The sequence below is a fragment of the Salvelinus namaycush genome, chromosome 25 (assembly GCF_016432855.1).
Source record: "Salvelinus namaycush isolate Seneca chromosome 25, SaNama_1.0, whole genome shotgun sequence".
Lineage (NCBI taxonomy): Eukaryota > Metazoa > Chordata > Actinopteri > Salmoniformes > Salmonidae > Salvelinus > Salvelinus namaycush.
In genome coordinates, this window is record NC_052331.1 from 5142680 (window position 1) to 5170170 (window position 27491).

General features: G+C 42.6%; 1 protein-coding gene across 1 annotated transcript in view; it reads left to right on the forward strand.

The window, feature by feature from the left end:
* The window catches only part of LOC120020556 (EMILIN-3-like), a 33757-nt gene extending 25421 nt beyond the window's left edge, over positions 1 to 8336 (forward strand). Inside the window, exons 2-6 of the mRNA XM_038964263.1 lie at positions 4090 to 4212; positions 5614 to 5924; positions 6037 to 6368; positions 6567 to 6917; positions 7206 to 8336. Of these exons, the coding sequence (XP_038820191.1) occupies positions 4090 to 4212; positions 5614 to 5924; positions 6037 to 6368; positions 6567 to 6917; positions 7206 to 8336 (2248 nt within the window). The remainder of the gene's footprint in view (positions 1 to 4089; positions 4213 to 5613; positions 5925 to 6036; positions 6369 to 6566; positions 6918 to 7205) is intronic.
* Positions 8337 to 27491: the final 19155 nt, after the last annotated feature.

The following is a 27491-nucleotide window of genomic DNA, read 5'->3' on the forward strand; positions in this document are numbered from 1 at the left end:
TGTCAGCGCCTAAGGATTTCTTAGTATCAATGGCACACAGGGCAATTAGAACCTCTGCTTCAGTTATTTTCTGGAAACTAAAAACAGGGTTACCATTTTTCAGAGTAACGGTTGAAAAGCAAGACGAAAAATCAACTAACTGGCCAGTACCACAAAGTCCACTTTTCCTTTCAAATAAAAAACCAGCAGAGATGAAATGCTTATTAAAAGCATCACAAATATCATTTTTTTCAGTTAGAATACAGAAGTCTGAGGTAATTTGCTTAGGAAGAGAAACAGCAGAATTCCCCCGTTTCAGTGAATTAACGGTTTTCCAGAATTTTGCAGGATCTCCTGCAGAATCTGTCATAGCATTAAGGAAGTAATTTGATTTTGCCTTTTTGACAGCTGCAGTACATTTATTTCTCAATTGCCTAAAAAACAGCCAATCAGCTGGAGTACCTGTTTTCCTCGCCAAGGCCCAGGCCCGATTCTTTTGCAGGAAAAGACCTGACAATTCAGGAGAGAACCAAGAACTGGTTCGGTTTCTTACTCTGTGATTCTTAAGCGGGGCATGTTTATCAGACATAGAGGTAACAATAGAAGAGAAAAAAGCAAGGGCTAAAACCGGGTCCAGAAAGCAGCAAGTGGATAAAAGCTCAGAGTGATATAAGTCAAGGATAAAAGCTTGCTGTGAGAAATGTTTATAATTTCTCTTAGAGATTATACAGGGATCAGAGTGTTTCAGCCTGGTATCTCTAATACAAGCAATAGGGCAGTGGTCACTGATATCATTTGCAAAAACCCCACTGGCTGTGTATTTATGGGGGGTATTTGTTAGAATAATGTCTAATAGAGTGGATTTTACTGGGTTCTTAAAGTTGGGACGGGTTGGTTTAGTTATCAGCTGAGTTAGATTTAGCTCAGTACAAATGCCTTTTAATTTATCGGATACTGGTGAGAGCCAATCCAGGTTAAAATCTCCCAAAATCAGTAATTCAGAGTTTGCATAATTAGACAGTATATCAGATAATTTGCATAGAGTACAAGGAGGAGCTGAGGGGGGGCGATATACCCCTGCTAGAGTTAAATGAGCATTATTACCAAGTACCACGTTTAAAACTAGACATTCATATTGCTTTGAGACAGAGGTTGATATGGACACAGAAACATTTAAGCAGCATTTAACATAAATCGCAATACCACCACCTCTACCAACTCTATCAGTTCTATAAATATTGTATCCAATCAACTGAACATCTGAATCTGGCACAGAATCACACAGCCACGATTCAGATACAATCAGAACGTCAACATTTGATTGTGAGACCAAAATTTCAATAAAGTCCAACTTTTGGATCAGGCTTCTAGCATTCAAATGAATTATTCCAATACCATTGCTACGGGAATTCATATCAGATGGAGTATCCAAGGTAGCACCTGAAGCTGCACTGGATGAGCAATAAACCATTTTCGAGCTATTGACAGAGCTCAATTTTATGGGGACAAGATTACTACTAACAATACCTCTCTGCATGTGAGTAGTATTCGCAATACGGTGATTGGACAATAATCTAGGAATTGCAGAAAGGTTGTTAACTGTAGTTTGTTCCATATTTGCAATTGAGGAACTAATTAATGAAACTGGGAGAGGAGCATTGAACATAGTCTGATAGGGGAGCGTACAATCCCAAAAGTCAACCCCCGAGAATACACAACGTCAGGTATCAAAGGCTCTACATGAGGCAAGAGTAAGAGACATGTTGGTGGAGAGGATGCTGGAGCCATACCTGTTAAGATGTAAATTGTCCCGAAGAAATAGACCTGGTCGGTCTGTAAAAGCTGCAAAGTTATCCACAAAAGGAATTCCCATCGTGCAGCAGTATCCCTTAAGCCAGGTGTGTAATTGGCGTATACGACTAAAAACCATATCCGTGTAGCGTGGGGATGGAAATGGACCGGAAACAACACACTGCTTCCCAGATTCCAGCAGCGTATTTATCAATATTTTAAAATCGTCTCTCAATTTCTCTGACTGCTGGAGTTTAATGTCATTTGACCCAACATGGACAATGACAGTTGAAGCGGCGGAGTGCTTGCTAATAAGTAGCGGTAGCATGGAATCTAGGTCAGAGATCCTAGCGCCAGGGTAGCAGAAGGTCTCAGCTTTCCGGATTGAAACGTTTCGGACCATGGATGAACCCACCACGAGAACGGAAGGACTACAGATGGGTTTATTGGGTAAATGACGGGGCCTCTCCCGGGTGATCTGCCTCCTAGCAGGTTGAGGGGGGCTAGCAGCTGAGACTGACGACCTAGTGGCAGGCAAGGAGCGCAGATGAGTGTGCTTGGGCACTTCCACCTGAGAGTGAGATGGCAGCAGTAGAGATGAAGCGGAGGGACCCTGTACAGTATGATTGGAATGCACTTCCAGGTCTTCCAGGACCTTGAATCTCCTCCCCAATTGTAGCACCTCCGAAACATTTGATGGATTCCGTTTCCTGGAGTGCTTTCCTCCCCGGACAGCAATCCAGGCATCCTGAGGCGGAGTAGAAGGGGTGGAACAGACCAGGCCCTTCGGTTTAGCTCCTAGTCTGGGCCATGGCTCATTTAAGGGAACCGAATGGAGTTTCACAGTTACAGGCTCCCCAGAAGTGGAGGTGCCGAGCCAGGGGCAGGTGACGTCGTCGATTTTGGAGGTGGTTTGTATAACCATGGAGTCCAGGAGTTCTTCGTCCTCCTTGATCTGGCGCAAGACAGATACTCTCCCCTCCAGCTCAGCGACTCTCTGGCTCAGGTACTGGCAGGTGGTACATCCAGGGGTGAGCGAAGCCATGAGAGACAGGTGGGTTTGGGCCCGGAGGCTAGCAGTTAGCAGTTTGTTTTTAGCCTAAAGCCAGCTTTTTGCCGAACTTTTCCAGAGAGAAAAAACACTTTCCATCCACCGTGGAGCGAGATTCCGGGACAAGAGAGAGTGGTCCTAGCTGGTAAAAGTTAACCGCGATGCGGAATCCATGCAAAAACACGTTCGGTATTTATGATTAACAAAGATTGGTTATGTTTTAGTTAAAAATAACAAACCGAGTTTTTCCAGCATACAGTGTTCAGTGTTCAATGGCTACCGACGTGAGTGCTACGGGGTGGTAATCATTTAGGCAGGTTACGTTCGCTTCCTTTGGCACAGGGACTAAGGTGGTCTGCTTGAAACATGTACTGTAGGTATTACAGACTCGGTCAGGGAGAGGTTGAAAATGTCAGTGACGACACATGCCAATTGGTACGCACATGCTTTGAGTACACATCCTGGTACTCAAAATATACAACGAACTGTATTCAGGAAGTACACAGAAATTCCAATTCTAATTCCCGTAGAATGTCAAAGAGGATTTTGGTTTACTTTCTGAATTGACTGGAACGTAAATGGAACTGACCTCAACATTGGTTAGCACACTTGGACGCAACCACACCTGGGATTTGAACTCATAACCTCTAGGATGCCATTAAGAGGAATTTCCTGCATTGCCAGCAGGTATGTGGCCATGACAGAGATCAACCACAGATTTATTGGCAAGAATACTTTTCCTCATTTTGCAAGTTGCCCGGAATCAAGTCAATAATTGTGTGATTGTCACGTGAAGTTTCATGTTATCAGATGTTGAGATTTTGCATCCCCATGTTGTCACATTTATTTCACATGAGATCATGTTCTCACACGTGCTAACATGTTGTCACGTGTATAGTTTTATGTTAACATATTAACTTCACATTAAATCACTCGATTAGTATGTTTTATTTTCATAAGGGAAATCTCAATGACACGTACATGTCTCACATTTGATTTTGGCCTAAAGTATAGTGCACTGAATGTGGGAATCAAGTGTCATTGGACATTTCATCACTATACTTTCAGAAAGTGTGGTACAAAATGATTGAATTTCGACTTTGGTCGTTATGAAAAGCAGCTGTGTGTGTGTTGGATTAGCAACGGTCTCTAACGTTGTTATAGACAGCTTTAATACACAAAGTCCCACAGGAGACACAACGTCGGATTGAGGACTTGATGGTGTTGTATTTTGTTGTTGTTCTCTTCTCTCGTTCTATCTCTAACAGAAACCACTGTGCACATGTGGTCCAGAAGAACATCACGTGTACGATTGAGGACGGCATGGCCACCTACGTGAAGGCAGAGTACACCACCAAGTGCATCTGGGGGCAGAAGTGTCCTGTCGTCATGTAAGTCTACACTCGTCGAAAAGATATTCAATTCCAATTTAATTCAATTCCAAAGATGTTTTGTTTTTACAATTCAATTCCCATTCAAAAAGTCCAAACAGTTTAATTCCAATTCAATTCCAATTCCAAGAGTTGAAGATTTCTTTAATTAGAATGTAATGCTATGTAAATTCTTTACTTCATGAGTGAATTCAATAATTTAATTGGAATTTCAAATTCAATTGGAATTGACCCCAACCCTGATAGTTACTGTTGGTAGGCTAGTCTAGATGATGATATTATGGATAAGAGCCAGCATGTTTTTATTTGTAAAAACAGGAGCCAAGCATCGATCCTCATGTCACTTGAATAAGACCCTCAATATTTATTGGAAAGGAGCATCAGGCTCATCCCCTTGCACTTTCACCACCCTGTGAAGTTCATCATAACTTATTTCATCTGTAGCCTAATAAACTGCATGGTAGGCCAATCCTTAGTCGTAGTAGGAGGACCACACACCATGACTCCAAATTTACTTCGATATGATAATTATTATATCAATATTTGTGCATAATATGAGACTCACCCCACTGCTGTACACTTTCCATATAGTTTTGACAGGCACAACAAAGTAGGTAGTGTACTAAAGCATTGGGACTCATGTATATGTGCTGCCCTCTGGTGGTGTCAGTTTGTATTACAAGTTAACTCCACACTGTCCCTCCAGCTGCACTTCCAGCTGTGTTTGTGGTCAGTGGCTCTGTGACTCTGCTCAGGCCTCAAAGGTTGGAAAGTGTTAATGGTCTGCTAGTTTTCATAATAATTGGATTCTTATCAAATTTGACAATTTATTTCCATCTCAGTGGATTATAAACAAACTCATATTATGGTTATTACAGAGGCCACCTTTTCAGTATAAGTTTACAGTAATCTGTCAGTGAAATTGTGCTGTGTCCGTTTGTGTGCATGCATGAGTGCGTGTGTTTGTGTGTCTATAGCTCATCTCTGTGATGAGTGTGTGAGCTGGGATGTCGGATTCTCTCTGATGTGACCGGAGCCTCTCAAAGGTCTTCTGTAGTGATATTACAGAGAGAAAGGACTTCTACTTTTAACAAATGTAGGGAAAGAGATAGAAGAGAGAGAGCAAAGAGATAGAAGAGATCACTATTCTTCAGAAGAGTAGACACCTTAAGACATAACAGTCTCAGTGAGGTCAATGACCCTTGTAACAATCCTTCATCTGAGCATGCATCATCGTCACACTAAAGCGTCTCTTTATCTCCTAATCTACTGTTCATACCCTCCCCAATCTCATTATACAAACATTGATCCTTTGATCTATCCTCTTCTCTCCTCCCATCTGACTTTCTAAGATAGTCACTGACCTCGTGTTATCTTCTCTCTCCTCTCCATCCACTCCAGGTACCGGACCTTCTACAAGCCTAAGTATAAGGTGGGCTATAAGAGAATTACTGAGCTGCAGTGGAGGTGTTGTCCTGGCTACTCTGGGGAGAACTGCTACGATGGACCCACCTCTCTGCCCCCCTTCAAAGGGGGTGCCCCACACCGACCAGGGATCAAGTACCCCCATGGGCACCCCCAACCTCCCCTGATCCACAAACCTGTCCCTGGTGGGGCTAATCTGGAGCCAGGGAGCCCCTTCCCAAATCAGCCGGATAGCAGACCCATCCCCACTGGACAACTGCCCACCGGGACCGGCAAACCCAACTATGGTGAGTCCAGACAGTGGGTGAAATATTTGCCAATTTATATTTTCAAACTGTGATTCACTTTTCCCCTCTCCCTCCCTTGCCCTATGTAATAAAGTTTTCTCTTTCTCTCTAGGTAATAAAGTTGGTGGAGACCGTCTAGATCGTATGGAGGAGGAGCTGCGTCGTCTGACCCAGGATCTGGACATCCTGAACGGGTTGATGGTCAGCCTAGAAGACCGCCTGCGCCTCTCTCTCCAGGAGGACACAAAGAATATGCTGGGCTCCCTGCTCTCCACCGTCCCCCGTCTTTCAGACTCCTCTGTTGGCTTTGGGGTGATCCCAGACGGCACCCCAGATGGCCTGGAGGGAGGAGAGGGACTCCCTGGGTTTGGAGACCTGGCTGGGAGGGTGACAGAGGTGAAGGATGAGCTCAAAGCCAAAGGACATGTGCTTGAGGAGATACAGGTGGGTGCTACGGTTTTCTTAATGATATTAGACTGGTTTATGCTAGCTTATGGAAATGTAGAGAAACAAGCAGATGTCTAAATCAATAATATAACTTTTGCTGATTGGTAACATTCTGAATCTCACACTGAGATTCTGTATATCTATAGCTGAAAGAATTTGAGGTGTTCCTGAAGCCAAACCATTGTCTTTCCTCAGGGCATGGTTCTGGGTCATGAAGGGCAGCTGAAAAAGCTGTTGGAAGCTGCGACTGGCAGGCCCATCACTGGGTCAGTCTCTCCCTCCATCCTGGAGGAGCTGCTGGATGCTAAACTAGCAGGTGTCCGCGCTGACATCCTGGACGGCTTCGAGAGGCGTCTGTCTGGCCTGGAGAGCCGCTGTGAGGAGAGGATAGGAGAGGTCCAGAGGCAGTGCCATAATGAACACATGAACGGCCAGGAGCACATACAGCAGTCTCTGGACGGCAGAGAAACTGGACTGAGAGAGGAGCTGGGTACTCTGCAGGCACAGATACAGGGACTCACCCTCACTGAGAGCTGCTGTGGACAGGTACCAATGAACTTTGGTGTTTCTCAATGCTACTGGACATGTTTTTATTGAGGAAACAAAAATGCATCAATACTTCAAAACCTTAGCTACCACATCAAATGTTATGGGCATACACACCTTGAAAAATGCAGTATGAAAATTGGGTTACAGTTATTCAATGAAAAATAGGAAATATTCAGGTAAATATTATCTGCTGAATGGCTAAAACTTGTATTACGTGTATTACTAAAATATTTGCAAAATGTCTTATTGCTACACTATATGCCTGACATGTGACTGTCCCAGCAGGTGAACAGCCTATCGCAGAGGATGTTGATGCTAGAGGAGTCAGTGAAGGGCTTAACAGAGTCCCAGCGGGAGCTTCAGGCTGCTCTCACTGACCAGACCATCCACATTGAGACCCTGACAGAGGTCCGTCTGGAAGACATAGACGCCAGGCTCAATGTCACCGAGTCTGGGGACGTAGGGGTTGGCAAGGTGCCTGGGGGTCTGGACGGCTTCAAGACCCTGCTGAAGGACAAGCTCAAGTCCCTGGAGGAGAGGGTGTTTGTGGCTTTGGAGGAGCTGAGTAACACCACCGCCCCAGCTCTGCTGGAGGGTCAGGTGATGCCCGCCCTGGAGACAGTCAGGAGGAGGGTGGAAGGAGACCTGGATTGCATCCAGAGGAAACTCACAGACCTGGAGCTCCTCTGCACCTCCTCCTGCTCCTACGCCACTCCCCCTGGAGGAGGCGCACGGACAGGCCTAGTGGAGGAGTGTGAGGCGGTGGAGAAGAAGGTGTCAAGCCGTCTGGACTCCCATGCTGACCAGCTGGACCGTCTCAATACCACCCTGCAGACCCTACTGAACCGCATTGCCCAGGAGGACGAGGAAGGCTCTGTCCAGGGAGAGATCACCCTCCTCAAGATCAAAGTCAACTCAGTCAACCGCACCCTGAAGGGCCTGAGGAACTCTGTTAGCCTGTTCACTAAGGAAGTGGGCCATGCTAACGCCACGTGGACACACAAGGAGAATCAGCTAGCCACCCAGGTCCAGGGTATCACCCAGCTGGTGGGGCGCCAGGCCTACCTCCTGGGGGCCGGGGAGCACAGACTAGCCCAGCTGAAGGGGGAGCTGGTGAGCCTGAGGAGGAGACTGGCTGGGGAGCTGCAGGGCTGCCGGAGTACGGCCCTGGGGGTGCAGAGGGAGGTGGAGGAGGTGGATAGTCGAGTGGCCCAGGTGGAGGGACAGTGTGGTAGCCTGGGGGAGCTGGCAGACAACCTAGAGAGGATCAGGACAGAGCTGGAGAGACACTCAGACTTGCACCTGTCACAGGTCAAAGGAAGGATGGCCAGTCACACTACACAGCTGGCCGAACTGAAGGGAGAAATTAAAGACTGTGTCGGAAAGGGCTCAGCCAATCAGAGGGGAGACCAGTAACACTTGTGCTACGGAGAAAGACGTGTGTATGTCCTCTCATCTTCTGCTCTCCTTCATCTGCTCAAATGGGAAACTTGAGAACAGATTTACTTCACCTATCCTGCATTTTCAGATCAGTGAAGGAGAGGAGATGAGTAGAATAGGCCATTTGAAGCTATTGAAATGCACCCTTGGTTGTATAGTTGGGCAATATTTTCCCTCAAGTTTTTCTTCTAAAGGGGCATTTAGTTTTGTTCTTATAGTTTTGTTTTCACATTTTATATTGATATTAACTGACTTTTTAACTTATATGAAGAAAAGATGACTGCATTGTTATACTGTATTAGAAATATTTGTGAAAAATTAATAACAAAAACAAAGCAAATGATATCCCACTGGGCACAGACGTCTATTCCACATTTGTTCAACGTAATTTGATTGAAGTGACGTGGAAACGACGTCGATTCAACCAGTGTGTGTGCCCAGTGGGTTGGGACTATGGGTTTCTACCCTGCAAGCACACGCTACTCTCTGTGTGGACTGTCCTTTAAAAATACTGTATGTCAATATGAAAGGTGCTATACATTTTGTTAACATTCATTTTTTAGTATTTCTCCTTAAAGGTCCCGAACAGCATCAAAATGACTGTAGCTTCTACATTGATAAAGTTTGATCATAAAGTTACTGGTCCCTTCCACCGGTGTCAAACACTTGGATTCAGTAGGCAAGCCAGATACTCCTTTCTCTAATATCTCTGGACAGGCATAACCAAGGATGTACTTCCGGCTTTAGGCAACGTCACATAAAGCAAGAAGTGTAAAACACCAACGGTAGCGTCTTATCATATTAACATATTATAACGTGCGCCAACGCCTTGATTTTGTTAACAAACCATAAGCTAGTATCTAGCTCAAACAGAACGTACGACCACAGATGGTGATAACCTTTCATCTGTTGTGTGACTGTTAGCTAGCAAGCTACTTACTAGCATGTCGGCAAAAGCACACTATGTTTTGACTGGATGCCATAGTGTACAATGAACCTTCCGCTATTTTCCCGAAGAATGAAGACATCAAGATAGCAGTGGCTGCTTTTCATTTCGGGTGGACAGGCTGGAGCTTTACCAATTGGGGAGAACAGTCGATGAGTCGTGCCACGAAGCTAGTCCTGAATACGGATGCTGTACCATCATTGCAAGCGCTGACCGTAATGTAAGTATCCGAGTTTGATGTGTCTGACACGGTAGCCAACATTTTTGGGGATCGTAGGGCTAACGTCAAATAATGCAACTGTGGCTGTTTTGACTTGCAAACAGTATATTTTCCATAACACAGCTGAGTCACTACAGTATATGGTTTTTATCTTTCATCCCTAAGCCCCCTACATTTACTCTTAGAACACACAGCTGCCCCAAAGGAATGTTGTCCACAAAAGGAATTTAATATTTTGCCATTTCATTGTGCGGTTGTTGTCTTACAGTTGATGTATCTTGTCATTGGGGCAAGTCATGATGATTTGGGGGGGGGATTATAGTTATTCATTTCAAATCTCAATTGAGCAATTCACAATACAAACATAGAAAAGTTTCACAAAAACTGCACAACCAAATATTGCATATTTAAAAAAAACACACCAGAAAACACATTGTAGAATGAGTAGATTGCTACATTAACGAATTGATAGAATCATAAAATACAATTAAATTCACTACCCATTTAACAAACATTTCCCTTTTCAAAAACATGACAGGCTGTGTAGACGGGCTCCTGGGTCTCCTCTTCAATGAGATCGCCTTTGATCCAGCTCCATAGGTGAGGAAGCTATGCGAGCTGTCCATCGCAGGACACCTGTCTGCCCAGTGTCAGCTGTTGTCTCCCGCTTCAATCTTTAGGGTGACTGAAGACAAGTGGGTGACTGAAGCCTGCTTGATTGAAGTGGGGTATATGGGTTCCTCTCGCCTCCCCATCAATCTCTGTAGTTGTATTTCCTGAATCATAAGTAATTAACTTTCACATGATATGATATCACATTTGGTATAAAAACAACAACAAAAAGCATTCGGACAAGAGATGAGTGTTACAAATTACACAAATCAATGGGTCATGCACACTGTAGGGTGGCCGGGTGCCTATATCAGGCACTTATCTAATGATGTATCTTATGTCAAATTATGTCTCACCATTATTTCTCATGAGTGTTCTTGTTGATCTTTTTGCTATGCTGGCCTATCATAGAATATAAAATAAATGTCTGATCATTACATACAATCCTGACCATATTGTCATTTATAATGCTAATGCAGAGGCACCAATAAATTGTCCAGTCCACTTATTGTATGCTGTTCTCATGTACATTCCCTTATGTCTATGGGTTGAGGCATACTATTTAGGCTTGGAATGACTTGTCCCATTGTTTACCTTGTTACCTGGCAGTGACCACAAGGGCATTTCAAAGAGCTGTCAATCAAGGAGAGGTCATATGAGTATATAGAATCTCTCTGCCCACTCAGACTGTTCTTTCAGGCTTCCTGATAGTTAGAGATGAGAGAAAATGGATGTCATTTCTTCAATTCTGAGATTTTAATAGCGTGAAAATATTCTGGGTGATGTTTTGGTCGTTCAAAGGCTATTTTTACTTTTAAAGTGTTGTGGTTTATTGTCTGGTCATTCTGATGTCTAAGACATAATATTAGTATGCTGAAGTGTTTTGTTAGTAGCCTGGTCCGGATCTGTTTGTGCTCTTTCCAGGGAGTTGACATAATAGCAAAAACAGACTGGCACTTGTAAAAGAAAGAAAGAAAGAAATATATTTCTCATTTCTCATGTTCTGATTAACCAGCAGGAGGCATCAAATCCTCTGATAACAGAGATTTTATGGTTTGTTCTTTAGTATTTCAGTGGTATTTCCAACACAAAGGGACAGTCAGGGACTAATCTCCCCCACTTCACAGAAGAAGACCATTTTAACATGTCGGGTGGACTAGAGAGTAAACAGAGGGATAGGATTTGACTCAGCGCACGAGAGCTGCACTGTCAGCAGGTTTACTGCATCAGCACGTATCACAGACCACTGGTTAGAAGTCGCCAAAGATGAACTGTCAATCCTTGTTTTAAAGAATGGTTGGAAGTTGCCAAGATATTACAATGAGAACCAAAGATTAACTGTGAGTCCTTATTTTGGTGGGGTGAGAGAATTTACATTTTTTTATGTGACCTTTATTTAAGGATGCAGTCAGAGAAAGGATGGGCAGGCTACAGCTCTGAACACTCTCTCTTCCTCTTCTCCTTCCTCCTCCCCTCTTTCTAGCCCTTTTCTGAACCAATGCCCCCCCCCCCCCCAAACTACACTCTTAGAAAAAAATGTCCTAGTGTATAATCTAGAACCTAAAAGAGTTCTTCAGCTGTTCCCATAGAAGAACCCTTTGAAGAACCCTTTTGGGTTCCATGTAGAACCCTGTCCACAGAGAGTTCTACAAGGAACCAAAAAGGGTTCTACCCGAAACCAAAAGGATTATGCTATGGGAACAGCCTAGCGAACCTTTTTTTCTACGTGTGTACAATAATTTCAGGGCAACATGGATGAATTTTATTAGCTTACTTTGACAATAACAACGATGGTAAAAAATACATCTCCATCAGAAATGGACTATAATCAAAAGATACGTTAATCTGTTTGTGTATCTGCATTAGTGAGGCTGACATGAAGTTGGCTTCAATTCAAGGAGAAATAAACGCCATACAATGATTTATTTTTTCTTCTATTATTTAAAAAAAACTTTATTTAACTATTTAACTTTATTTAACTTTAACTTATTTAACTAAGTTATCCCCTAACCCGGACCACGCTGATCCAATTGTCAGAGAAAGACATCTTTATAATGTAGTTGTATTCATCTTTTAATTTGCTTTAATAGAAACACCTATTGGGGATGTGGGATCTGGAGTTGGTCGTGTTTTAAGCTGATGTAGTACCGACTTTAAGCTACACCTTAACCCTTTAGCCTGCTGAGTTGACCCACTTATTTAGATTCCATGCAATATCTTCTACTGCATGACAAGGGGAAAGCATTTGTAATACCAAACTATTCAAGAATTCTGATAGGCTCTAAAGCTGATGGACTAACCCTTCACATTAGTCCTTATTTAAAATGAGTGAGGAACTAATCATGTGAAAGTGCCTACAGTAGGTAGCTGGATGAGGTTTAGTAGTTCCATGACACCAGATAATCCTCAGCGAAACCATTCTAAACTCTTGTTTGTTAAGGTAGCATCTTTAGTGATTTAAGACCTTTTTGTTTATCTTTTCTAAAACACAAGACACAATAATATTGGACAATACAATATAGACATTTATATGATATGCACATTTTTGTATTTCATTTAAATAGATTCGCTTTATGAACCATTTAAACTTGTTTGAAAACACAGAAATAAATGAAAGAGGTTTTTAAGGCTTGCCAGTTAGTCAGTGCTGACCTCTGCAACAGGTCACCTACCAGATTATCCAATATAGCACATGTGTAATAACAGAGGTTAGCTATAACAAGGCTGAGCAGCACTGGGCCCTTCATTTGGACTGGCACAGAATGGATACGAATGGGTCAGATGAGTCAGATCATGGCTCTGCTAGGACAGAGTGGAGCCTGACAAGACAGGGGCCTTGGAGCACAGCTACTCACCTGGCTAAGCTCTGGGTTTACATAATACTAACACAAGATCAGTAAGAACAACAACCTAAACCCAGGTGTCCCCAGTCCTCGTCCTCGAGGGCTGCAGCACTGTAAAGACCAACCAATGTCACTGACAGGCCAGAGAATACTGCATGTTCACTTTGTTTCCCAGGTCTAAGTCACTCTCTGGTTCAAGGCAAAGGAAGAGAACCAGTGGCTACAGACCTCAAGAGCTGGGGTGGGGTTTACCTAGAGCTGACACCAGGGGGATTCAAACCCAGGCCTTCAGGTCAGTACCACTGCTGCGTTTTATTCCACCTCTTCCATCAGGCTTGTAAACCTTTCGACTTGTATTGGAACATTCTGGCCTACAAACTCAGCCTAAGCCATTCTGAGCAGGTCTCATATCAGTGCTTGAAAACAAACCATCTTTTCATGCAAAAACAACAGTCTCTTGTGGATGGCCCCTGGCATTGACAGGCTCCGCCATTTCAATCAAACACACTCAGAGAGGAAGACTTTAGAAACTAGCACCTCCAAATTGGCTACAATAGGTAAACACGTGCTTCAGGTTGGGTGATGTTAAAAAGAGGAAGGTTTGATGAACCAATAAGAGGGGTACTTCCTGTAGCTATCTAAGTGCAGATTGGTTTCCATGTCGCACGTAATTAGTGACTCCCCCAATCAGAGGTCTAGCAGATCAGCACCACTGATTACAGATCAGGAAATTGAAGGTGCTTAGTGGGAGGAAGTGACATCAAGCACTTTCTGATTAGGCATCTCCTTCCACAATGTCTGTTCAGCAGATTAATAAACCTGTCAAATCCCAAATCAACCCATAGACCCTAATCTCTATGGACGTCCGTAGATCTGACAGGATTGGAAAGGTTTAAGCAATATGGCAGACAATCCAACTAGCAAATTTATATAACCATTTTGGTTATACTTATACAATTCTTTCAGATCTAAGTGTATAGAGTTTAGGTGCTAGCAGTTGATTTGGGATTTGGAACATCCTTCCATACAGTCTGGACTCTCATAGTCTCACACTAACACTACGTTTCAGTGCTTCTAACACAGCCTGTCTCACAGCAACTCTCCTCCTCATCACAATATCAACCACAACAAAATCCATCACAGGAAGTAATCCATAAAATAGTAAATAAATAAAAGGAGGTCCCGCCTCAGTCATATTACCATGGGAACTGAAAATGAACAGTTATTTCAACTGTTGTCTTTTTCCCAAACGATACATCTGAAGAAAGTCAATGTTTCCACATGGTGATGTGTGTGAAATGTAGTAGCTGTATATGGAGGCTAAGGGAACACAGAGATACATGGTGATGTGTGTGAAATGAGGTAGCTGTATATGGAGGCTAAGGGAACACAGAGACATGGTGATGTGTGACATGAAGTAGCTGTATATGGAGGCTAAGGGAACACAGAGAGACATGGTGATGTGTGTGAAATGTAGTAGCTGTATATGGAGGCTAAGGGAACACAGAGACATGGTGATGTGTGACATGAAGTAGCTGTATATGGAGGCTAAGGGAACACAGAGAGACATGGTGATGTGTGTGAAATGTAGTAGCTGTATATGGAGGCTAAGGGAACACAGAGACATGGTGATGTGTGTGAAATGAGGTAGCTGTATATGGAGGCTAAGGGAACACAGAGACATGGTGATGTGTGACATGAAGTAGCTGTATATGGAGGCTAAGGGAACACAGAGAGACATGGTGATGTGTGTGAAATGTAGTAGCTGTATATGGAGGCTAAGGGAACACAGAGAGACATGGTGATGTGTGTGAAATGTAGTAGCTGTATATGGAGGCTAAGGGAACACAGAGAGACATGGTGATATGTGTGACATGAAGTAGCTGTATATGGAGGCTAAGGGAACACAGAGAGACATGGTGATGTGTGTGAAATGAGGTAGCTGTATATGGAGGCTAAGGGAACACAGAGACATGGTGGGTTGGAATATAGGGCTTTTAAGAGACAACAATAAGACTACATATGATATTACTACAGTACTGTGTTACAGAACAAATCACTCAAATAAACACTGCCAAACACACACAGGCACAAAAACAAATGTGCACGAGCACACACGCATCTGAGAAGACGACGAGGAGCTTGAATTGCTCAAGATATTTTGTGCGGTGAATGCACTTTCAGCTTATGTTAGTGTGTGAGGTATTATGTAGCAGCATACCACCCAAAAACAAAAGCCAGTATTCAGACTGTTCCCACACACAGACATACACACAAAGGCTAAAAATGTGCCACTCGCTAATGACTTAATCTGTGGCCGCAATCCTTATATTTACCACTACCAGCTAAACCAGTGGTTCCCAAACTTTTTATAGTCCCGTACCCCTTCAAACATTCAACCTCCAGCTGCATACCCCCTCTAGCACCAGGGTCAGCGCACTCTCAAATGTTTTTTGTTGTTGCCATCATTGTAAGCCTGCCACACACACTATATGATACATTTATTAAACATAAGAATGAGTGTGAGATTTTGTCAGAAACCGGCTCGTGGGAAGTGACAAAGAGCTCTTATAGGACCAGGGCACAAATAATAATCATCAATCATTTTGCTCTTTATTTAGCCATCTTACATATAAAACATTATTTGTTCATCAAACATTATGAATAGCTCACCACAGGTTAATGAGAAGGGTGTGCTTGAAAGGATGCACATAACTCTGCATTGTTGGGTTGTATTGGAGAGAGTCTCAGTCTTAAATCATTTTCCACACACACCGTGCCTGTATTTAAATTTCATGCTAGTGAGGGCCGAGAATCCACTCTCACATAGGTACATGGTTGCCAATAGCATCAGTGTCTTAACAGCGCGATTTGCCAAGGCTAGAAACTCTGAGTGCAGCACTATCCAAAAATCTGGCAGTGGCTTCTGATTAAATACAATTTTCACAGAACCGCTTATTTCGATGAGGCTCTCTGTTCAGATATCGGTAAGTGGACTGGAGGCAGGGCATGAAAGGGATAACGAATCCAGTTGTTTGTGTCGTCCGTTTCGTGAAAGTACCTGTGTAATTGAGCACCCAGCTCACTCAGCTGCTTCGCTAAATCACATTTGACATTGTCTGTAAACTTGAGTTCATTTGCACACAAACAATCATACAATGATGGAAACACCTGTGTGTTGTCCTTCTTAATGCAGACAGAAAAGAGATACATCTTCTTGGTCTTAGCCTCAGCTTGTCCCGCACATTGAAAATAGTTGCGGAGAGTCAATGTAATCCTAGATTCAGATCATTCAGGCTAGAAAAAACATCACCCAGATAGGCCAGTTGTGTGAGAAACTCGTCATCATGCAAGTGGTCAGACAAGTGAAAATGATGGTCAGTAAAGAAAACTTTAACTTTAAAATGTGTCAATACTTTGTCCCTTGATAACCAGCACACTTCTGTATGTTGTAAAAGCGTTACATGGTCGCTGCCCATATCACTGCATATTGCAGAAAATACACAAGAGTTCAGGGGCCTTGCTTTAACAAAGTTAGCCATTTTCACTGTAGTGTCCAAAACGTCTTTCAAGCTGTCAGGCATTCCCTTGGCAGCAAGAGCCTCTCCGTGGATGCTGCAGTGTACCCAAGTGGCGTCGGGAGCAACGGCTTTCACGCGAGTTACCACTCCACTATGTCTCCCTGTCATGGCTTTTGCGCCATCAGTACAAATACCAACAAATTTTTATTTTACTAGGCAAGTCAGTTAAGAACAAATTCTTATTTTCAATGACGGCCTAGGAACAGTGGTTAACTGCCTTGTTCAGGGGCAGAACGGCAGATTTGTACCTTGTCAGCTCAGGGATTCGATCTTGCAACCTTTCGGTTACTAGTCCAACGCTCTAACCACTAGGCTACGCTGCCGCCCCGTCTTGACCACCAAAATCCATTTGATGTCACAAAGCTGTCCAGTACTTTAAAATATCCTCTCATGTCCTGGTTTCCAGTGGTTTGTCAGATGTCTTCCTTAATTGACCCCCCATAAACGTAACAGACTTATACCAGGAGCTGTGCCAGGCCCGCCACGTCTGTTGACTCATCCAGCTGTAACGCATATAATTCACTGGCTTGTATGCAAAGTAGTAATTGTTTCAAAACATCTCCTGCCATGCCACTGATGCGTTGTGAAACCGTGTTGTTTGATGAAGACATTGTTTGTATAGTTTTTTTGACCTTTTCCCCCAGCATTGTCCCAGCCATATCTGTGGCAGCCGGAAGAATTAAGTCCTCCACATAAGTGACCCTATGACTAGGGTGGCTGCGGTCTTTGCAATTTTTAGGGCCTTCCTCTGACACCGCCTGGTATAGAAGTCCTGGATGGCAGGAAGCTTGGCCCCAGTGATGTACTGGGCCGTTCGCACTACCCTCGCGGTCTGAGGCCGAGCAGTAGCCATACCAGGCAGTGATGCAACCAGTCAGAATGCTCTCGATGGTGCAGCTGTAGAACCTTTTGAGATCTGGATACCCATGCCAAATCTTTTCAGTCTCTTGAGGGGGAATAGGCTTTCCCGTGCTCTCTTCATGACTGTCTTGGTGTGTTTGGACCATGATAGTTTTTTGGAGATGTGGACACCAAGGAACTTAAGCTGTCACTACAGCCCCGTCAATGAGAATGGGGGTGTGCTCAGTCCTCCTTTTCCTGAAAGGGAGAGGTTGTTGTCCTGGCACCACACGGCCAGATCTCTGACCTCCTCCCTATAGGCTGTCTCATCGTTGTCGGTGATCATGCCTACCATTGTTGTGTCATTGGCAAACTTAATGATGGTGTTGGAGTTGTGCCTGACCATGCAGTCATGAGTGAACAGGGAGTACAGGAGGGGACTGAGCACTCACCCCAGAGGGGCCCCCGTGTTGAGGATCAGTGTGGCGGATGTGTTGTTACCTACCCTTACCACCTGGGGGTGGCCCTTCAAGGAAGTCCAGAATACAGTTGCAGAGGGAGGTGTTTTGTCCCGGGGTTCTTAGCTTAGTGATGAGCTTTGAGGGCACTGTGTTGTTGAACGCCCTCGCTGTAGCCAATGAATAGCATTCTAACATAGGGCTTCATTTTGTCCAGGTGGGAAAGGGCAGTGTGGAGTAAAATAGAGATTGCATCATTTATGGATCTGTTGGGGCGGTATGCAAATTGGAGTGGGTCTTGGGTTTCTGGGATAATGGTGTTGATGTGAGCCATGACCAGCCTTTCAAAGCACATCATGGCTACATATGTGTGTGCTATGGGTCGGTTGTCATTTTGGCAGGTTACCTTAGTGGTCTTGGGCACAGGGACTGTGGTGGTCTGCTTGAAACATGTTGGTATTACAGACTCAGTCAGGGAGAGGTTGAAAATGTCAGTGAAGTCACTTGCCAGTGTTACTTGCCTCGAAGTGAGCATAGAAGTAAATTAGCTCGTCTGGTAGACTATTGTCACTGAGCAGCTCGTGGCTGTGCTTCCCTTTGTAGTCTGTAATAGTTTGCAAGCCCTGCCACATCCGACAAGCATCAGAGCCGGTGTAGTACGATTCAATCTTAGTCCTGTATTGATGCTTTGCCTGTTTGATGGTTCGTCAGAGGGCATATTTTAAGCTTCCGGGTTAGAGTCCCGCTCCTTGAAAGCGGCAGCTCTACCCCTTATCTCAGTGCGGATGTTGCCTGTAATCCATGGCTTCTGGTTGGGGTATGTCTGTGGGGTATCACTGTGGGGACGACGTCATTGATGCACTTATTGATGAAGCCAGTGACTGATGTGGTGTACATCGGAAGAATCCCGGAACATATTTTAGTCTGTGCTAGCAAAACAGTCCTGTAGTTTAGCATCTGCTTCATCTGGCCACTTTTTTTTATTAACCGAGTCACTGGTGCTTCCTGCTGTATTTTTGCTTGTAAGCAGGAATCAGGAGGATATAATTATGGTCAGATTTGTCAAATGGAGGGAGAGCTTTGTACACGTCTCTGTGTGTGGAGTAAAGGTGGTCCAGAGTTTTTTTTCCCTCTGGTTGCACATTTAACATGCTGATAGAAATGCGGTAAAACGTTTTTCAGTTTCCCTGCATTAAAGTCCCCAGCCACTAGGAGCGCCGCCTCTGGATGAGCGTTTTCCTGTTTCCTTATGGCCGTATACAGCTCATTGAATGTGGCCCTACTGCCAGCGTCGGTTTGTGGTGGTAAATAGACAGCTAAGAAGAATATAGATGAAAACTCTCTTGGTAAATAGTGTGGTCTACAGCTTATCATGAGATACTCTACCTCAGGTGATTAAAACCTCAAGACTTCCTTAGATTTCGTGCACCAGCTGTTGTTTACAAATATACACAGACCGCCACCCCTTGTCTTTCCAGAGGCAGTTCTATCCTGCCAAAAAAGCATAAAACCCGCCAGCTCTATGTTATTCATGTCATCGTTCAGCCACGACTCGGTGAAACAGTTTAGGGCTAAAGCTGGTGGGGCTAAAGCTTAAGAGGGTGTTAACGATGCTAAATGGGTGTAGAGAAGGAAGAGCTCTCCAACAGGTGTACCAAAATATTCACAGGCCATTTTCTCAAAAGTGGGGTTTACAAGTTGATCAACTTTCAAAGCAAAATTACTTTGACATTGTTCCTCAATTGCAGGGTATTATATACCATTTCTAGCTCTGAGTCTTTACTTTTATCCAATGTAAAAAAATATATATATATTCAAATGTTGCAACATAAGACCGAATCGAGGCAGTCGGTCACATATGGTGTTTAATTTAGGCTGCTATGGTGTTCACTTTGAACCAGGTCCAAATTTGGGTCTAGCTGTTATCCCAGTCTAAATATAGCCCAGAATGTCCTGGTGATGCTGGGTGATGAGGGGTGCTGTGAGTCCACTGTCTCTGAGGGAAACCAACGGCACAAGGTGCAGCACGCATCACCGGCACATACACATACTGCACGGACACACACACTGCACAGGCACACACACATGCTGCAAAGGCACACACTGCTGCAAAGGCACACATACACACACCACAAATGCATACACACGCTGCAAAGGCACACACCCATTGCACACGCACACCCATTTGCTGCACACAAAACACTCTGCACACAGAGCAGTCACCTAGCTGCACTTCTTAGATTACAAAATAATTAATTGGTGTAATTAATAGGATGAAAGCTCCACCTAGCCCTATGGTAGAGTAATGTTCCATCCCAAATCTACCCCTAAAGGTTACATCAATTTATACTCAACTGCTGTATTGTATGCCTGTGTATTGTTATGGCAACCCTGTATCAATGCACATCCATGTGTCAATAACCAACCAGACTGCTGTATTGTATGCCTGTGTATTGTTATGGCAACCCTGTATCATCCATGTCTCAATAACCAACCAGACTGCTGTACTTTATTGTTCAGACTAAATCCGATCATATTATGACAAATTATTTGATTTATCAAATATTTGGTTGCCATGCTGACAATACTGTATGTATATTATGTATTAATCACCCATACGCTACTATAATTTAAAATGCAATATTATTTAAAGACAAATAGGATGCCTTATATTTAGTACTTATTTTGTCAGAGGTTAAGTCCAACAAGCTGTGGTCTGTAGGTACCTACCACCCTCTGCTGGTCACAAGGACAGATTGCAGTTCCATTCAAGGTGAGCGTAGATATCACAGGTAGGCTACATAGCCGTAGCACTATGGCCTACTCGTCTGAAATTAGAAAAACTAAAAAGTAAATGTATTCCTACTTGCCATAAATTAAGGAAAAACTACAATGTGATGATTAAGTGTTGCGCCAGCACAGAATTGTGAAAACATTTAATTAACTTAATTCACAATCCCCCTTTTTCTCCCACCAAAACATTCATTTGATGGGGTAACTATCCTACCCTTATGGTAAACTTTACACCACTCCAGCCGACGCTTGGCATTGCGCACTCGGCCATGGAAACACATTTCATGAAACTCCCGATGAACAGTTACTGTGCTGAGTTTTACACGCTTCAGCACTCCACGGTCCCATTCTGTGAGCTTGTGTGGCCTACCACTTCACAGCTGAGCCATTGTTGCTCCTAGACATTTCCACTTCACAATAACAGCACTTACAGTTGACCGGGGCAGCACTAGCAGGGCAAACATTTGACAAACTGTTGGAAAGGTGGAATTCTATGTCACTGAGCTCTTCAGTAAGGCCATTGCACTGCCAATGTTACCTATGGAGATTGCATGGCTGTGTGCTCAATTTTATACACCTGTCCGCAACGGGTGTGGCTGAAATAGCCTAATCCACTAATTTGAAGGGGTGTCCACACATTGTGTTATATATATATATATATATATATATATATATATATATATATATATATACATACACTACCGTTCAAAAGTTTTGGGTCACTTAGAAATGTCCTTGTTTAAAACTAGCCACTTATTTGCCTTCATAGTTTGTTTTCCTTAAGGATAACCATCATCCACATATCACATTTTTACCAAACTTAGCTTTTTTGCATCATCATTTGTACATATTTCTTAGGGGGTCTAGTTACACCACGTTACCCTACCTGCTGCCAAATGTATGCCCAAACCTAGCCTACCTATTATGCTGTAGGATTATACTAGTATTTTTAACATTACTATCATCATTTCAGAACAAATATCAGTCTTTATGGTGTTTTGAGATATTTGCTTCGTTTACCTTGCTACTGTTTGTTGATTTCACCGGCAATTCCCATTTAAACAAGCATTTCGTTGATTCAACTTTATTCAGTATTTAATTTGTAAGGTCCGGTAACATTTTTGCTGTAATTTATTACTTACTTTAGAAATCGGCAGCTCATAGTTTCAAACTTTCTGCGCTTCTGACGTCACGTGCACTTCGGCCGCTTCCTGTGGAGGTGTAGTCTCTCCCTGTTTGTTATTTAATAATATAAACGTGAGTGAAATTATTTTGAGGTGATGAATTATAATGGGTAATTTCCTCTATTCTAATTAATTTAGGAATATGATTCCATTTATTATGCAAGCAACTACTGTGATTTAGTTTAGAGAGATAATGTCGCCTTTCTGGCTAATTGAGCTTGTATGACCCAATCCAGGTAGGAGAGTTACCAAAAGGGGTATTCATCCCCCTTGGCATTTTTCCTAATTTGTTGCCTTACAACCTGGAATTAAAATACATTTTTGGGGCATTTGTATCATTTGATTTACACAACATGCCTACCACTTTGAAGATGCAAAATATTTTTTATTGTGAAACAAACAAGAAATACGACAAAAAAACAGAAAACTTGAGCTTGCATAACTATTCACCCCCCCAAAGTCAATACTTTGTAGAGCCACCTTTTTCAGCAATTACAGCTGCAAGTCTCTTGGGGTATGTCTCCATAAGCTTGGCACATCTAGCCACTGGGATTTTTTCCCATTCTTCAAGGCAAAACTGCTCCAGCTCCTTCAAGTGGGATGGGTTCCGCTGGTGTACAGCAATCTTTAAGTTATACAACAGATTCTCAATTGGATTGAGCTCTGAGCTTTGACTAGGCCATTCCAAGACATTTACATGTTTCCCCTTAAACCACTGCAGTGTTGCTTTAGCAGTATGCTTAGGGTCATTGTCCTGCTGGAAGATGAACCTCCGTCCCAGTCTCAAATCTCTGGAAGACTGAAACAGGTTTCCCTCAAGAATTTCCCTGTATTTAGCGCCATCCACCATTCCTTCAATTCTGACCAGTTTCCAAGTCTCTGCCGATGAAAAACATCCCCACAGCATGATGCTGCCACCACCATACTTCACTGTGGGGATGGTGTTCTCGGGAAGAGGAGAGGGGTTGGGTATGCGTCAGACATAGCGTTGTCTGTGTGCAATCTAACTAATTATGTGACTTCTGAAGGTAATTGGTTGCACCAGATCTTATTTAGGGGATTCATAGCAAAGGGGTTGAATACATATGCAACTGAATACAACTTTTCCATATATATATATATCTTTTTAAAGTCATTTTTTTCATTTCATTTCACCAATTTGGACTACTTTGTGTATGTCCATTACATGAAATCCCCCCCAAAAATCTATTTAAATTAGGAGGTAGTAATGCAACATAATAGGAAAAATGCCAAGGGGGATGAATACTTTTGCAAGGCACTGTATGTATTAGTGCAAACTGTAGCAAAATGTTATGCACCACAAAACTTTTAGCAATGAAGGCTGTGAGACACGTTACTTCACAGTGCAGTATGAACAAAATGTACACAACATTGGGACACAAGTGTTATTTATTTTTATTAAGTTATTTTATAAAATCCAATTTCTTTTACGTTTTCATATATATACACACAGTGCCTTCAGAAAATATTCAGACCCCTTGACTTTGTCCACATTTTGTGCTACAGCCTGAATTTAAGATGTATTACATTTAGATTTTTCTTTGTCACAGGCCTACATGCAATTTCTACAAATGTATAAAAAATGTAAAGCTGAAATGTCTTCAGTAAGTATTCAACCCCGTTGTTATGGCAAAACTAAATAAATTCAGGAGTAAACATTTGCATAACAAGTCACTTAACATGTTGGATATATTCACCCTGTGTGCAATAATTGTGTTTAACATGATCATCTCTGTACCCCACACATACATGTAAGGTCCCTCAGTTGAGCAGTGAATTTCAAACACAGATTCAACCACAAAGACCAGGGAGGTTTTCCCAATGCCTCACAAAGAAGGGCACCTATTGGTGGATGGGTACAAATTAGAAAAGCAGACAGAATATCCCTTTGAGCATGGTGAAGTTATTAATTACACTTTGGAGGATGCATCAATACACCCAGTCACTACAAAGACACAGGCGTCCTTCCTAACTCATTAGTTGGAAGGCAACCACTAAGGGATTTCACCATGAGGCCAACTGTGAATTTAAAGCAGTTTGAGTTTAATGGCTGTGATAGGAGACAACTGAGGATGGGTCAACAACATTGCAGTTAACTCCACAATACTGACCTAGCTGACAGAGTTAAAAGAAGGAAGACTGTACAGAATAAAAAATAATCCAAAACATGCATCCTGTTTGCAACAAGGCACTAAAGTAATACTGCGAGAATTTTTTTGTTTTGTTGACCTGAACACAAAGTAATGTTTGGGGCAAATCCATTTTTTTTTTATTCTCAGTGATTTTTAACAATTCTGTGTATTTTCAAGCATAGTGGTGGCTGCATCATGTTGTGGGTATGCTTGTAATTCTTAAGGACTGGGGAGTTTAAGCATGGAAAATAAATAGAATGGAGCTAAGCACAGGCAAAATCCTAAAGGAAAATCTGTCTGCTTTCCACCAGACACTGGGAGATTAATTCACCTTTCAGCAGGACAATAACCTAAAACACAAGTCCAAATCTACACTGGAGTTTCTTAACGAGAAGAAAGCTAATGTCCCTGAGTGGCTGAGTTACAGTTTTAACTTAAATCTGCTTGAAAATATATGGCAAGCCCATAAAATGGTTGCCTAGCAATAATCAACAACCAAATTGACAAGAGTTTGAAGATTTTTGAAAATAATTAAATGGGCAAACGTTGCACATTCCAGGTCTGGAACGCTCTTGCAGGATTTACCCATAAAAACTCACAGCTGTAATCATTTCCAAATGTCATTCTAACATGTATTGACTCAGTGGGTTGAATACTTATGTAATCAAGATATATTAGTGTTGTATTTTTCATTATTCTTACAAGTTTTACCATCTCAATTGGGTTGAGGTCAGGGGATTGTGGAGGCCAGGTCATCTGATGCAGCACTCCATCACTCTTCTTCTTGGTCAAATAGCCCTTACACAGCCTGGAGGTGTGTTTTGGGTCATTGTCCTGTTGAAAAAAAAATGATAGTACCACTAAGCACAAACAAGATAGGTTTGCGTATCGCTGCAGAATGCTGTGGTAGCCATGCTGGTTAAGTGTGCCTTCAATTCTAAATAAATTACAGACAGTGTCACCAGCAAAGCACCCCACACCATCACACCTCCTCCATGCTTCACGGTGGGAACAACACATGCAGAGATCATCTGTTCACCTATTTTGCGTCTCACAAAGACACAGCGGTTGGAACCAAAAATCAAAAAATTTACCTCATCAGACCAAAGGACAGATTTCCACCAGTCTAATGTCCATTGCTCATGTTTCTTGGCCCAAGCAAGTCTCTTCTTCTAATTGGTGTCCTTTAGTAGTGGTTTCTTTGCAGCAATTCGACCATGAAGGCCTGATTCACAGTCTCCTCTGAACAGTTGATGTTGAGATGTGTCTGTTACTTGAACTCTGTGAGCATTTAAAATGGGCTGCAATTTCTGAGGCTGGTAACTCTAATGAACTTATCCTCTGCACCAGAGGTAACTCTGGGTCCTCCTTTCCTGTGACGGTCCTCATGAGAGGCCAGTTTCATCATAGCGCTTCATGGTATTTGCGACTGCACTTGAAGAAACTTTAAAAGTTCTTGAAATTCTCCGGATTGACTGAACTTCATGTCTTAAAGTAATGGACTGTCGTTTCATTTTGCTTATTTGAGCGTTTTTTGACATAGCCATATTTGGTAAAATACCAAGTCCATATTATCTTCTGTAAACCACCCTACCTTGTCACAACACAACACAACTGATTGCCTCAAACACATTAAGAAGGAAAGAAATTCCACAAATTAACTTTTAACAAGGCACACCTGTTCATTGAAATGCATTCCAGGTGACCTCATGAAGCTGGTTGAGAGAATGCCAAGTGTGCAAAGATGTCAAAGGCAAAGGGTGGCTACTCTGAATAAGATATATTTTGATTTGTTTAAAACGATTTTCGTTACTTCATGATTCTATGTGTAATTTCATAGTTTTGTTGTCTTCACTATTACTCTACAATGTAGAAAATAGTACAAATAAAGAAAAACCCTTGAATGAGTAGGTGTGTCCAACATTTTTACTGGTACTGTGTGCGCGTATATATATATATATATATATATATATATATATACATACATACATACATACATACATACACACACACACACACCACACACACCACACACACCACACACACACACACACACTACCGTTCAAAAGTTTGGAGCCACTTAGAAATGTACTTTTCCATAAAAACATACAGTTGAAGTCGGAAGTTTACATACACTTAGGTTGGTGTCATTAAAACTCATTTTTCAAACACTCCACAAATTTCTTGTTAACAAACTAAAGTTTTGGCAAGTCGGTCAGGACATCTACTTTGTGCATGACACGTAATTTTATCAACAATTATTTACAGACAGATTATTTCACTTATTTTTCACTGTATCACAACTCCAGTGGGTCAGAAGTTTACATGCACTAAGTTGACTGTGCCTTTGAACAGCTTTTAAATTCCAGAAAATGATGTCATGGCTTTAGAAGCTTCTGATAGGCTAATTGACATTATTTGAGTCAATTGGAGGTGTACCTGTGGATGTATTTCAAGGCCTACCTTCAAATCTCAGTGCCTTTTTGCTTAGCATCATGGGAAAATCAAAAGAAATTAGCCAAGACCTCAGAAAAAAAATTGTATACAAGTCTGGTTCATTCTTGGGAGCAATTTCCAAACGCCTGAAGGTACCACATTCATCTGTACAAACAATAGTACGCAACTATAAACACCATGGGACCACGCAGCCGTCATACTGCTCAGGAAGGAGACGCATTCTGTCTCCTAGAGATGAACGTAATTTGGTGCGAAAAGTGCAAATCAGTCCCAGAACAACAGCAAATGGCCTTTTGAAGATGCTGGAGGAAACAGGTACAAAAGTATCTATATCCACAGTAAAACGAGTCCTATATCGACATAACCTGAAAGGCCAATCGGGAAGGAAGAAGCCACTGCTTCAAAACCGCCATCAAAAAACCAGACTACGGTTTGCAATTGCACATGGGGACAAAGATCGTACTTTTTGGATAAATGTTCTCTGGTCTGATGAAACAAAGATAGAACTGCTTGGCCATAATGACCATAGTTATGTTTAGAGGAAAAAGGGGGAGGCTTGCAAGCCGAAAAACACCATCCAAACCGTGAAGCACGGGGGTGGCAGCGTCATGTTGTGGCGGTGCTTTGCTGCAGGAGGGACTGGTGCACTTCACAAAATAGATGGCATCACGAGGAAGGACAATTATGTGGATATATTGAAGCAACATCAGTCAGGAAGTTAAAGCTTGGTCGCAAATGGGTCTTCCAAATGGACAATGACCCCAAGCATACTTCCAAAGTTGCGGAAAAATGGCTTAAGGACAACAAAGTCAAGGTATTGGAGTGGCCATCACAAAGCCCTGACCTCAATCCCATAGAAAAGTTCTGGGCAGAACTGAAAGTGTGTGCGAGCAAGGAGGCCTACAAACCTGACTCAGTTACACTAGCTCTGTCAGGAGGATTGGGCCAAAATTCACCCAACATATTCTGGGAAGGTTGTGGAAGGCTACCGAAAATGTTTGACCCACGTAAAACAATTTAAAGGCAATGCAACCAAATACTAAT